At 52.6% G+C, this 13,623-nt stretch overlaps 1 protein-coding gene across 1 annotated transcript in view; it reads right to left on the bottom strand.

Moving 5' to 3' along the window:
• LOC119958097 (bromodomain adjacent to zinc finger domain protein 2B-like) overlaps positions 1-13,623 on the bottom strand; it is a 104,127-nt gene that overhangs the window by 50,005 nt on the left and 40,499 nt on the right. The window contains exons 8-10 of the mRNA XM_038786326.1: positions 3,833-3,941; positions 2,815-2,916; positions 1,512-1,722 (exon numbers count right to left, since the gene is read on the bottom strand). Coding sequence (XP_038642254.1) covers positions 1,512-1,722; positions 2,815-2,916; positions 3,833-3,941 — 422 coding nt within the window. The remainder of the gene's footprint in view (positions 1-1,511; positions 1,723-2,814; positions 2,917-3,832; positions 3,942-13,623) is intronic.

Genomic DNA, 13,623 nt, shown 5'->3' with positions numbered 1-13,623 from the left:
GGGGGGGGGGGGGGAATAAATTAGCCACGGCTCTGATGTCTCATTAACATCCAAAGCCCACGATGCCAATCACGATGTGCACATTCCCAACATCCCAATCCTGATGTACACGTGTGGAAGTCGGAGAATGATAGGATCACACAGTGATTCACTGTCTACGCTAATTAATGAGGAGCGGTTGGGATGGGTGGGGGGCGTTACTGGAACCTTTGGAACTTCATATCAGCACAAGTCAAAATCTTTCAAGAGAAGAGAGGGGAACAGAAAGATAAAATTGGGAGAGCGATTGGCAGAGCGATTGGCACGGGAGCACCACGACTGTGCTCGGGAGGGGACAGGCCCGCGATCGGTGCCCACCGATCGTCGGGCCTGCGTTCAAAACGGACGCACTCTTTCGCCTCCGCCGCCCGGCAAGATCAAGCCGCCACGTCTTGCCGGGCGGCGGTGGAGAAAGACGGCACCGCGGGTTCGCGTCGTCTGCGTGCTGATGTCATCCGCGAAGCGCCGTTCGGGCGTCATTTCCGGCGGCCGGGAACGACGGGGGCCCGCTCCTAGCCCCCTGGGTGGGGGTGAATTAGGTGTGGGGGGCGGCCCCCGAGGCCGTCGTGAACCTCGGCCGAGATCACGACGGCCTCCACGATTTTGGCCACCAGCGGAGAATTCCACCCAATGCATTTTGGAAGGTCAAATGCAGGTAGGGAATATACAGTAAATGGTAGAACCCTCAAGAGCATTGAAAGTCAGAGAGATCTGGGTGTACAGGTCCACAGGTCACTGAAAGGGCAACACAGGTGGAGAAGGTAGTCAAGAAGGCATACGGCATGCTTGCCTTCATCGGCCGGGGCATTGAGTATAAGGATTGGCAAGTCATATTGCAGCTGTATAGAACCTTAGTTAGGCCACACTTGGAGTATAGTGTTCAATTCTGGTCGCCACACAACCAGAAGGATGTGGAGGCTTTAGAGAGGGTGCAGTATGGAGGGCATTAGCTATGAGGAGTGGTTCAATAAACTCGGTTTGTTCTCACTGGAACGACAGAGGTTGAGGGGCGATCTGATGGAGGTCTACAAAATTATGAGGGTCATAGACAGAGTGGATAGTCAGAGGCATTTTCCCCAGGGTAGAGGGGTCAATTACTAGGGGGCATAGGTTTAAGGTGCGAGGGGCAAGGTGTAGAGGAGATGTACGAGGCAAGTTTTTTACACAGAGGGTAGCGGGTGCCTGGAACTCGCTGCCGGAGGAGGTGGTGGAAGCAGGGACGATAGTGACATTTAAAGGGCATCTTGACAAATACATGAATAGGATGGGAATAGAGGGATACGGACCCCGGAAGTGCAGAAGATTTTAGTTTAGACGGGCAGCATGGTCAGCACAGGCTTGGAGGGCCGAATGGTACTGTTCCTGTGCTGTACTTTTCTTTGTTCTTTGTTCTTTGATAAATATATGCATTCAAGAAAGGCCTAGAAAAGAGGTTATACTGTTTTAAGAAAAGGAATGAGATCAGATCGTACCTTGTGATTCGATTCTTTTCATGAATTTTAACTCGGTGTTATTAAGGAATATCACTGCCTTGACCTTTGGTGGCCTTCCTTTGCCTCGCTTGACCTTTGGCTGTTTTGGGACTCGCTGCTTGTTAGGATTTGGCGGTCGCCCTCGTCTGCCCATCATGGCTTTAATCCGTAAAGGGATTTCTTCTGCATTAAGCTTACACCACTGCACGCCCTGAGAAAAAAAAATCAGACAAAAAGAGCAATCACTGCTTCAGGAGAGCTTTGTCATGGCGAGTGTCATGTGAGAGTACCTTTAAGAAATGGGTGTTTATTACTGCAGTGATGTCAGAGTGTGGGTGGAGCTGGGCTGTCTGTCAGCTTTTAGTTTTGCTTTGAGAAAAGCTTGGGTGTGTCTGGTTTTTTTTGGTTTCATTTCAGTGTTGGAGCTGCAGTCAGCCACAGAATGTGTACTGCTGTTCTCTCTGCCATGTAAAGACTATCTCTTGATCACTTGGTGAATTCAGTGTGATAACTGTTCTCAGTAGTGAATTTAAACCTCATGTTCTTCTGTTAAAAGGTTTTTTTTTTCAGTCTTATGGATGTTAAAAGGAAAGTTTAAGGATTACTTAAAAGGTTGTATTCTTTAGGGGTTGTGTTTCAATTAATGGTTGCTGAGATGTTCACTGGATGTTTTAAAAAGGTTAACCTGAGTTCATAGAATAAACATTGTTTTGCTTTTAAAAAATACTTTTCCATTTCTGCTGTACCACACCTGTAGAGTGGGCCGTGTGCTCCCCATACCACAATCTAGTAAAAGTTGTGGGTCAGGTGAACTTCAGGATACACTTTGGGGTTCTCTAAACCCTGGCCCATAACATGAGGCTCACATAAATCTACGGCGGTGTGCTGTTCTTTAAGGCTCGATAGCCGGAGATGCCATGGGCTTGCAATACCATTGGGCTGGGCAGGAAGTGACTGGATATGGGCTTCTGTCAAACATTCCTCGTTTGTCCTGGTTCCCAACTTTGACTGTTGTCAAGGAGAAATGACAGGTGAAAGGCAAATAGTTCGACAGGAGGAGAGAGGGAGGATCAGCAGGCACGTTTGCCACCTCCAATTCTCCCAAGTCAAGCCGCCCGGCCACATGGACTGAACCTTGGGTGGAGGCTGGATCTTCACTCGGTAACACTGGGGGAACACAAGGTAAGATGCAAATCTCCACTTTCCTCCGATTTGGGCTAAAATTGGAAGCAAGATGCTAAATCCAGACTGAAGGGTAAGTAAAAGAACACATTTCTGTTTGGGAACAAAACCCAGTACAGACCTCAGAGCAGTCTTGTGCTTCAAAAAACTCTCCCACATTCATCCGGGGACTGAAACTGAAATGTTCCCGACTGACTTCGGTCACTGCGTTTCGAACCAGGTACTGGAAAAAAGAACAGAACAAAAATTGTCTCGCTTCTAATTGGCTAACTCCGGGTGGGATTCTCCGCCCCCCCCCCCCCCCCCCCCCCCCCCAGCCGCGTGTTTCCCGGCGGCGCGCCATTCGCTGGCGGCGGGATTCTCTCTTCCCTTCAATCTCCCATTGATGCCACCCCACAGCGGCAGGAAACCCACAGGCCGGAGGATTCCTGTCACTGTGTCGTGCAACCACGGGTAAGTAGACAGAATCTGGCAGGGTTGACATTTTTAGTCGTTCACTGCGAGATTACCGTGCTGTTGGAATTCTCACTAGAATAAGGACAAGGTTCCTCCAATCTGTAAAGCGTCTAAACCCCTTGGAAGTTTAAAAGATGCTGTCACGTTGCAATTTAAAGCAAGACGGTCTGGGGAAGCTATCATTTGTGGGAAGAAATTGGAACACTGTTCCATCACTAACAGGGTCTTAACAGTGAAGCACACATGGTGGGTAAAGGAAGCATTCTAGGCACACAACATTGGACTCATTAAAAGGACATGGTCGAACGTTAGCCACTGAACGAGATAGCCTCTCGGCAAAGTCTTGCTGATTCTCGGGAGCACCATGATTTGGAGATCCCCCCCATGGTGGTAAGGAGCAGCACTTAGCAGCACTAAGGAGGAAACCCACGCAGACACGGGGAGAAAGTGCAAACTCCACACACAGACACCCCAGGCTGGAATTGAACCCGGATCCCTGGCGCTGTGAGGCAGCAGTGCTAACCGATGTGCTAACGTGCCCCCAATAAGTCAATGCCCTCTGGTGAGGAATGGAGCAACCCAGACAGGAATTAAAAAGCTTTATTGTAGTATCTCCCAGAGACAAGTTATCATACAGTAGAATGCCATTCACATTGTGCAGTTCGTTTTTTTGTGGTAATTACCTTAATAACTTCAGGGAACTGACGTAGCCTCTTTCCACAGGGGGCAAAATATGTGGTTTCCCCTTGCAGGCGGCACTCGGCCGTTTTTATTCTGATCTCACGCCTCCATCTGACAAACACAATTCATCTCTTATCATTTGGGAAGCAAAAATCAAATTGTAATTTATTTTCAAAAAGGCATCTCTCAGTTTTCTTTTCGCCCTTTTCAGCTAATGGTGTGCCTCTGAATCTTGGATCGTCCCTGGTGGAGGGGCTGCGCAGACAGCAGAGTAAATTGAGCTTACTCTCTCTGGAGTTTAGAAAGACGGGAGCTGAACTCAATGAAAAGGTTCTGAAGGGGTTTGACAGGGTGGATACTGAGAGATTGTTTCCCCCTGGCTGGGGTTTGACAGGGTGGATACTGAGAGATTGTTTCCCCTTGGCTGGGGTGTGACAGGGTGGATACTGAGAGATTGTTTCCCCCTGGCTGGGGTGTGACAGGGTGGATACTGAGAGATTGTTTCCCCCTGGCTGGGGTTTGACAGGGTGGATACTGAGAGATTGTTTCCCCCTGGCTGAGGTTTGACAGGGTGGATACTGAGAGATTGTTTCCCCCTGGCTGGGGTTTGACAGGGTGGATACTGAGAGATTGTTTCCCCCTGGCTGGGGTTTGACAGGGTGGCTACTGAGAGATTGTTTCCCCCTGGCTGGGGTTTGACAGGGTGGATACTGAGAGATTGTTTCCCCCTGGCTGGGGTGTGACAGGGTGGATACTGAGAGATTGTTTCCCGTGACTGGGGTTTGACAGGGTGGATAGTGAGAGATTGTTTCCCCCCCTGGCTGGGGTGTGACAGGGTGGATACTGAGAGATTGTTTCCCCCTGGCTGGGGTTTGACAGGGTGGATACTGAGAGATTGTTTCCCCCCCCTGGCTGGGGTTTGACAGGGTGGATACTGAGAGATTGTTTCCCCCTGGCTGGGGTGTGACAGGGTGGATACTGAGAGATTGTTTCCCCCTGGCTGGGGTTTGACAGGGTGGATACTGAGAGATTGTTTCCCCCTGGCTGGGGTGTGACAGGGTGGATACTGAGAGATTGTTTCCCCCTGGCTGGGGTTTGACAGGGTGGATACTGAGAGATTGTTTCCCCCCTGGCTGGGGTTTGACAGGGTGGATACTGAGAGATTGTTTCCCCCCCCGGCTGGGGTTTGACAGGGTGGATACTGAGAGATTGTTTCCCCCCTGGCTGGGGTTTGACAGGGTGGATACTGAGAGATTGTTTCCCCCCTGGCTGGGGTTTGACAGGGTGGATACTGAGAGATTGTTTCCCCCTGGCTGGGGTTTGACAGGGTGGATATTGAGAGATTGTTTCCCCCTGGCTGGGGTTTGACAGGGTGGATACTGAGAGATTGTTTCCCCCTGGCTGGGGTTTGACAGGGTGGATACTGAGAGATTGTTTCCCCCCTGGCTGGGGTTTGACAGGGTGGATACTGAGAGATTGTTTCCCCCTGGCTGGGGTTTGACAGGGTGGATACTGAGAGATTGTTTCCCCCCCTGGCTGGGGTTTGACAGGGTGGATACTGAGAGATTGTTTCCCCCTGGCTGGGGTTTGACAGGGTGGATACTGAGAGATTGTTTCCCCCTGGCTGGGGTTTGACAGGGTGGATACTGAGAGATTGTTTCCCCCTGGCTGGGGTTTGACAGGGTGGATACTGAGAGATTGTTTCCCCCTGGCTGGGGTTTGACAGGGTGGATACTGAGAGATTGTTTCCCCCTGGCTGGGGTTTGACAGGGTGGATACTGAGAGATTGTTTCCCCCTGGCTGGGGTTTGACAGGGTGGTTACTGAGAGATTGTTTCCCCCTGGCTGGGGTTTGACAGGGTGGGTACTGAGAGATTGTTTCCCCCTGGCTGGGGTTTGACAGGGTGGATACTGAGAGATTGTTTCCCCCTGGCTGGGGTTTGACAGGGTGGATACTGAGAGATTGTTTCCCCCCTGGCTGGGGTTTGACAGGGTGGATACTGAGAGATTGTTTCCCCCTGGCTGGGGTCTGACAGGGCGGATACTGAGAGATTGTTTCCCCCCCTGGCTGGGGTTTGACAGGGTGGATACTGAGAGATTGTTTCCCCCTGGCTGGGGTTTGACAGGGTGGATACTGAGAGATTGTTTCCCCCTGGCTGGGGTGTGACAGGGTGGATACTGAGAGATTGTTTCCCCCTGGCTGGGGTTTGACAGGGTGGATACTGAGAGATTGTTTCCCCCTGGCTGAGGTTTGACAGGGTGGATACTGAGAGATTGTTTCCCCCCTGGCTGGGGTGTGACAGGGTGGATACTGAGAGATTGTTTCCCCCTGGCTGGGGTTTGACAGGGTGGATACTGAGAGATTGTTTCCCCCCTGGCTGGGGTTTGACAGGGTGGATACTGAGAGATTGTTTCCCCCCCCGGCTGGGGTTTGACAGGGTGGATACTGAGAGATTGTTTCCCCCCTGGCTGGGGTTTGACAGGGTGGATACTGAGAGATTGTTTCCCCCCTGGCTGGGGTTTGACAGGGTGGATACTGAGAGATTGTTTCCCCCTGGCTGGGGTTTGACAGGGTGGATACTGAGAGATTGTTTCCCCCTGGCTGGGGTTTGACAGGGTGGATACTGAGAGATTGTTTCCCCCTGGCTGGGGTTTGACAGGGTGGATACTGAGAGATTGTTTCCCCCCCTGGCTGGGGTTTGACAGGGTGGATACTGAGAGATTGTTTCCCCCCCCTGACTGGGGTTTGACAGGGTGGATACTGAGAGATTGTTTCCCCCTGGCTGGGGTTTGACAGGGTGGATACTGAGAGATTGATTCCCCCTGGCTGGGGTTTGACAGGGTGGATACTGAGAGATTGTTTCCCCCTGGCTGGGGTTTGACAGGGTGGATACTGAGAGATTGTTTCCCCCCTGGCTGGGGTTTGACAGGGTGGATACTGAGAGATTGTTTCCCCCTGGCTGGGGTTTGACAGGGTGGATACTGAGAGATTGTTTCCCCCCTGGCTGGGGTTTGACAGGGTGGATACTGAGAGATTGTTTCCCCCTGGCTGGGGTTTGACAGGGTGGATACTGAGAGATTGTTTCCCCCTGGCTGGGGTTTGACAGGGTGGATACTGAGAGATTGTTTCCCCCTGGCTGGGGTTTGACAGGGTGGATACTGAGAGATTGTTTCCCCCTGGCTGGGGTTTGACAGGGTGGATACTGAGAGATTGTTTCCCCCTGGCTGGGGTTTGACAGGGTGGATACTGAGAGATTGTTTCCCCCTGGCTGGGGTTTGACAGGGTGGGTACTGAGAGATTGTTTCCCCCTGGCTGGGGTTTGACAGGGTGGGTACTGAGAGATTGTTTCCCCCTGGCTGGGGTTTGACAGGGTGGATACTGAGAGATTGTTTCCCCCTGGCTGGGGTGTGACAGGGTGGATACTGAGAGATTGTTTCCCCCTGGCTGGGGTTTGACAGGGTGGATACTGAGAGATTGTTTCCCCCTGGCTGGGGTTTGACAGGGTGGATACTGAGAGATTGTTTCCCCCTGGCTGGGGTTTGACAGGGTGGGTACTGAGAGATTGTTTCCCCCTGGCTGGGGTTTGACAGGGTGGGTACTGAGAGATTGTTTCCCCCTGGCTGGGGTTTGACAGGGTGGATACTGAGAGATTGTTTCCCCCTGGCTGGGGTTTGACAGGGTGGATACTGAGAGATTGTTTCCCCCTGGCTGGGGTTTGACAGGGTGGATACTGAGAGATTGTTTCCCCCTGGCTGGGGTTTGACAGGGTGGATACTGAGAGATTGTTTCCCCCCCCCCGGCTGGGGTTTGACAGGGTGGATACTGAGAGATTGTTTCCCCCTGGCTGGGGTTTGACAGGGTGGATACTGAGAGATTGTTTCCCCCTGGCTGGGGTTTGACAGGGTGGATACTGAGAGATTGTTTCCCCCCCTGGCTGGGGTTTGACAGGGTGGATACTGAGAGATTGCTTCCCCCACTGGCTGGGGTTTGACAGAGTGGATACTGAGTGATTGTTTCCCCGACTGGGGAATCTACAACACGGCAGGTTCCCAGCCTCGGTATAAGGGGCCAATTGTCTGGGATTGCGATGAGGAGAAATTTCCTCAGAGGGGGTCATGAGTTCTCCATTGTTGAGCACATTTAAGGTTGAGATGGACAAATATTTGGTCTTACAAGGAATCCAGGGATTTGGCGGAGCGGGTGGAGGAAGTGAAAGTTTGAGGTCAAATATCAGCCATGATCGTCTCTCTGTACAATAAAGTAAGTTAGCGCGGGCAAGAATAATGTAATGTATACATACAACTGTTCATAAATGTGAGAAACGCCAATAAAAAGATTTCAAAAACAAAAATCAGCCATGATCGTATTGAGTGGAACAGGCTCGAGGGGCTGAATGGTCCGTTCCTGCTCTTATTGCTTGTGTTCTGATGACAGCCAGTCACATGAGCTCTGCCCAAATCACCTTTCAACTGACTGCTGGAGACTGCGTGAGGAGGGGTCCCTCCAAGGTGGAAGGGGTTAGTCTGTCGCCTCTACCTCATTGATTCAGTCAGCCAGCACAGGGGCAGGTCAGTCCCCCCTCAGCCCTATGCCAGCGGGAACTCTCCCTCTGTTTCTGTGGGGAAATGTCTGGCCTCCGCTCGCCACCTCCTCACGAGCAGCCATTTACATTGCTATAGAACTCCAGATGTGCAGAACGAGCAGTCTGAGCACTTTGCAGCGCAGAGACAACGCTGCACATTGAGCAGGCCCGGGCAAAAGAAAGGAAGTGAAAGCTTCTGTAAAGGGAAGTGTTTTTTTGAGGAAGCCGTTGGAAATAAGAAAGGAAGGTGGCAGGGCATGTCGTTATCAAGGATGAGGAGATGGTGCTTCAAAGGACAACCAGCAAAGTGGGAAGGAGCAAACTGGAGGAACAATGTGTACTTGTGAGGTTGGGGTACATTGCTGAGGTAGGGTGGGAGGGGGGGGGGGGGGGATCTGAATGCAAGAATGGGCACCTTAAAGTCAAGAGACTGTGGCATAGAGAGTCAGTGCAGCTTAGTGAGGGGAGGAATGAAAGGATCCAGGATTGTGTGCCGAGGGGCCACGGAATTCTGGAGGAGTTGCAGTTCATGGAGGGTACAGGTGGGGACAGAAAAGAAGAATGTTGGGAGCAAAGCTATTAATGTGGCTCAGGCACTCTGGAAGTGCAGCAACAACCTTGACCTTAGAGAATTCGAGCTGGGAGCTGGGGGGAGGCTGGGGTGGGGCACAGGCGCTGTTGACAAGAGGGTAGAGGACAAAGAGGGGATGAAGGGAGATGGTGAACTGCATGGAGAAGATGAATTTACAGACAGTTGAGGGAGGTTGGAGGGATGTAATAGGGAGGTGGACACTGAATGTGCATTGTGGAGGATGACGACAAAGATTGGAGTGAGATGCATTCGAGAGGAAGGGGGTTGTAGACAGGGAGGATTTTGTTCGCAAGAAGCAGACATTTTCAAAGGACGACGCAGAGAGGAAGGGCCGGAGATTCAGTCAGGGGCTGGTGGAGGACGATTCAGAAGTGCCATCGAGGAAGTTGGGGAAATGTTTGAGACATTAATCCTCGAGCGGTTCACAGTGAAGGCACCACGAGACAGGAACAGAGCGACAATGAGGGTATGTGTCAGGATAGGTATGGTGGAGGCTGGTCACTTTGAAGCAGAGGAAAGCTCTAAGCTTGTTTGAAAGTATTGTGCCATGGAGTGTAGCAAGAATTGGCAATAGATTGAGCTGGGGAGTAAAGAGAGAGTTGATTTTAGGAAGTGGGAACACAAGAGGAGAGAAAATGAGCTGGAAAGCGGGAGGAGAATGAGGTAAGTACGGTAGAACAGGCAGAAAAGCTCTGTTCAAGGGTAGCATGTGCGGTCCAGGGAACAGCAGCAACCATGGTTACAGACTTCACAACCATTGGGAGCTCAGTGACAGGGGATGGCGACCGACATTGTGAGTGCTGCTTTAGGTCAAACAGGAACTAAGTTAAGCCTGCTGGGTAATTCAAGGCTGAGTGGGTCACTGGGGCGAGTCCAGGGACTGATTGGGAACAACTGCAAATGCCAAGGTCAGCAAAGTTCAACGTAAGCGTTTATACAATCCATAAGAATAGCCAAAGACAGCTAGAGTCTGACAGTTCAAGTTTGGGGGAAGGCATGTCATTGCAGGAGTCCGGGGATTGGCTTGAGAGGTTGGGAAATCCAGAACTAGCTCGAGAGGTTGGAGTGCGTGGAATTGAGCAGATGGCTGGAGCAAGATTAGTGTCAGTTTGGGATTCAAAGATCTTGGTGTAGCACTGGGGACTTGCAGAGAGGTCAGGTAGTCTGTGTGAGCAAGATGAACCAGGGCAGCAGCAGCACCAGCAGAAGGGCAGCCCTGGCCAATAACAGCACCAGCAGGAGGGCAGCCCTGGCCAATAACAGCACCAGCAGGAGGGCAGCTCTGGGCAACACCAGCAGGAAGGCAGCCCTGGCCAATAACAGCACCAGCAGGAAGGGCAGCCCTGGCCAATAACAGCACCAGCAGGAGGGCAGCCCTGGGCAGCACCAGCAGGAGGGCAGCCCTGGCCAATAACAGCACCAGCAGGAGGGCAGCCCTGGGCAGCACCAGCAGGAGGGCAGCCCTGGCCAATAACAGCACCAGCAGGAAGGGTAGCCCTGGCCAATAACAGCACCAGCAGGAAGGGCAGCTCTGGCCAATAACAGCACCAGCAGGAGGGCAGCCCTGGCCAATAATAGCACCAGCAGGAGGGCAGCCCTGGCCAATAATAGCACCAGCAGGAGGGCAGCTCTGGCCAATAACAGCGCCAGCAGGAGGGCAGCCCTGGGCAGCACCAGCAGGAAGGCAGCCCTGGCCAATAACAGCACCAGCAGGAGGGGTAGCCCTGGCCAATAACAGCACCAGCAGGAAGGCAGCCCTGGCCAATAACAGCACCAGCAGGAAGGGCAGCTCTGGCCAATAACAGCACCAGCAGGAAGGGCAGCCCTGGCCAATAACAGCACCAGCAGGAAGGGCAGCCCTGGGCAGCACCAGCAGGAGGGCAGCCCTGGCCAATAACAGCACCAGCAGGAGGGCAGCCCTGGCCAATACAGCACCAGCAGGAGGGCAGCCCTGGCCAATAACAGCACCAGCAGGAGGGCAGCTCTGGCCAACAGCAGCACCAGCAGGAAGGCAGCCCTGGCCAATACAGCACCAGCAGGAGGGCAGCCCTGGCCAATAACAGCACCAGCAGGAGGGCAGCCCTGGCCAACAGCAGCACCAGCAGGAAGGGCAGCTCTGGCCAATAACAGCGCCAGCAGGAGGGGCAGCCCTGGCCAATAACAGCACCAGCAGGAGGGCAGCCCTGGGCAATAACAGCACCAGCAGGAGGGCAGCCCTGGCCAATAACAGCACCAGCAGGAGGGCAGCCCTGGGCAGCACCAGCAGGAAGGCAGCCCTGGCCAACAGCAGCACCAGCAGGAGGGCAGCCCTGGCCAATAACAGCACCAGCAGGAGGGCAGCCCTGGGCAATAACAGCACCAGCAGGAGGGCAGCCCTGGCCAATAACAGCACCAGCAGGAGGGCAGCCCTGGCCAATAACAGCACCAGCAGGAGGGCAGCCCTGGGCAATAACAGCACCAGCAGGAGGGCAGCCCTGGCCAATAACAGCACCAGCAGGAGGGCAGCCCTGGCCAATAACAGCACCAGCAGGAGGGCAGCCCTGGCCAATAACAGCACCAGCAGGAGGGCAGCCCTGGGCAACACCAGCAGGAGGGCAGCCCTGGCCAATAACAGCACCAGCAGGAGGGCAGCCCTGGGCAATAACAGCACCAGCAGGAAGGGCAGCCCTGGCCAATAACAGCACCAGCAGGAGGGCAGCCCTGGCCAATAACAGCACCAGCAGGAAGGCAGCCCTGGCCAATAACAGCACCAGCAGGAAGGCAGCCCTGGCCAATAACAGCACCAGCAGGAAGGCAGCCCTGGCCAACAGCTGCAACACAACCTGGGAGCAATGATTCAGTGCAGACTACTTGCAAGTAGAAAGGGAAAGATTTTCTCCTTTAACATGTTTTTATTTCTGGGTCGAGTCACAGCAGATCCCCTTGGGGCATTTGGCGATACAGTAGCTCACTGCTTTTGGAGCCACGTCATCTCACCACTGAATGATGCTGGAGGAAGACGAGCAGGAACCTGAAGGAGCTGTTACAACACTTTTATTGAAAGTGCTGCCAGGAAGGATTACTGAGCTTGGAACACAGGAGTAGCAGGAGGAATGCCGTCGCTGACAGCCAGATGGCAATGGATTTTGCAAATCCATTCCAGAAGATATATACAGAGCATGTTAATCAGAAATGCCTCAGCAAAAACCTATTTCTCCCTCTGTCTGGAGGTAGCCACATTCTATTAAAAAACAGCTGAACCCACCCCACCACAACTGTGTGTTGCTGGGCCATATAGACCAGGAAGGTCTCCACGGTGATTCCTGCTCTGTACTGAGTTAGCTGCTCTCAGTCAGGAAGTAGGCTGGAGTAGTACAATTTGCCTCTGTACCAACCTGCGCAGGGCAATTATCCATTACATCAGTGAGGCAGCCGCAGGAGTTCTGAGCCAGCGCTTTTGGTGATGAATTCCCTTGTAAGCAGGTGAGCAGTAAAATCCCCAAAACAAGCAAACACTTGTTTGTTTTGCAGCTTTAATGGCCTGGCAGACCTCAAATAGCTGAGTGCGTCTCCCCGATTATCCAATAGCAAAACAGTGTGTGCATGAGGTAGGAAAATAACATTAAAGCAGAGAAACGACTTTGTAAAAGGGGGTGTTTTATTTTGAATGAACTTACAGCACGGTAGCATTGTGGATAGCACAATCGCTTCACAGCTCCAGGGTCTCAGGTTCGATTCCCGGCTTGGGTCACTGTCTGTGCGGAGTCTGCACATCCTCCCCGTGTGTGCGTGGGTTTCCTCCGGGTGCTCCGGTTTCCTCCCACAGCCCAAAGATGTGCAGGTTAGGTGGATTGGCCCTGCTAAATTGCCCTTAGTGTCCAAAATTGCCCTTAGTGTTGGGTGGGGTTACTGGGTTATGGAGGTGTTGACCTTGGGTAGTGCTCTTTCCAAGAGCCGGTGCAGACTCGATGGGCCGAATGGCCTCCTTCTGCACTGTAAATTCTATGATACACGTTTTTTCATCAGAAATGGAACTGCAGAGCAATGGGTCACATCAGCGGAAATGTTAACGGGAGATAGAGAAGCTACTGCTCAACAAAGCAAGAAAATTAGCCAAAGGACTGAAAAGGGGGATCATTATCCTGCCATCCAGGAAAGCAAAGGAACCACAGGATCCACACGGCACAATCCTGGCCTCTAACCCAGCAAAAGCTTCTGAGGCATTCAGGGCCAAACAGGATAAAAGATACAAACCGATGAGAATCAGGGAAGTTATGTATGGGTGCTCGGGAGTCAAAGGAGAAGTGTCTACTATCACCAATAATATAAGCTCAAGGCAGCAACTGATAGCATGATTCTGATGAAGGATCAAGACACGTGGGCTATCACCAAAGAGCATGAATGAAGTCGGCTCCCTCGGCTAGTGTTGCAAAATCATCCACGCTAATGTTGTCCCAACTCCATTCCCTGATTGGCGATGAATTACTTGGGTCAGAATTCTTTGGCTGTTGGGATTCTCTGTTCCTGCTGGCAGTGCACCCCCGCTGGTGGGTTTCCCATCAGCGTGGGGTTGCTTCAATGGGAAATCCCATTGACAAGCGGCGGGAAGAGAGAATCCTGCCTCCAGCGAATGGCGCGCC

Source organism: Scyliorhinus canicula, chromosome 28, assembly GCF_902713615.1.
Source record: "Scyliorhinus canicula chromosome 28, sScyCan1.1, whole genome shotgun sequence".
Taxonomy (NCBI): Eukaryota; Metazoa; Chordata; class Chondrichthyes; order Carcharhiniformes; family Scyliorhinidae; genus Scyliorhinus; species Scyliorhinus canicula.
This window is presented reverse-complemented; position numbering and strand designations above follow the sequence as displayed.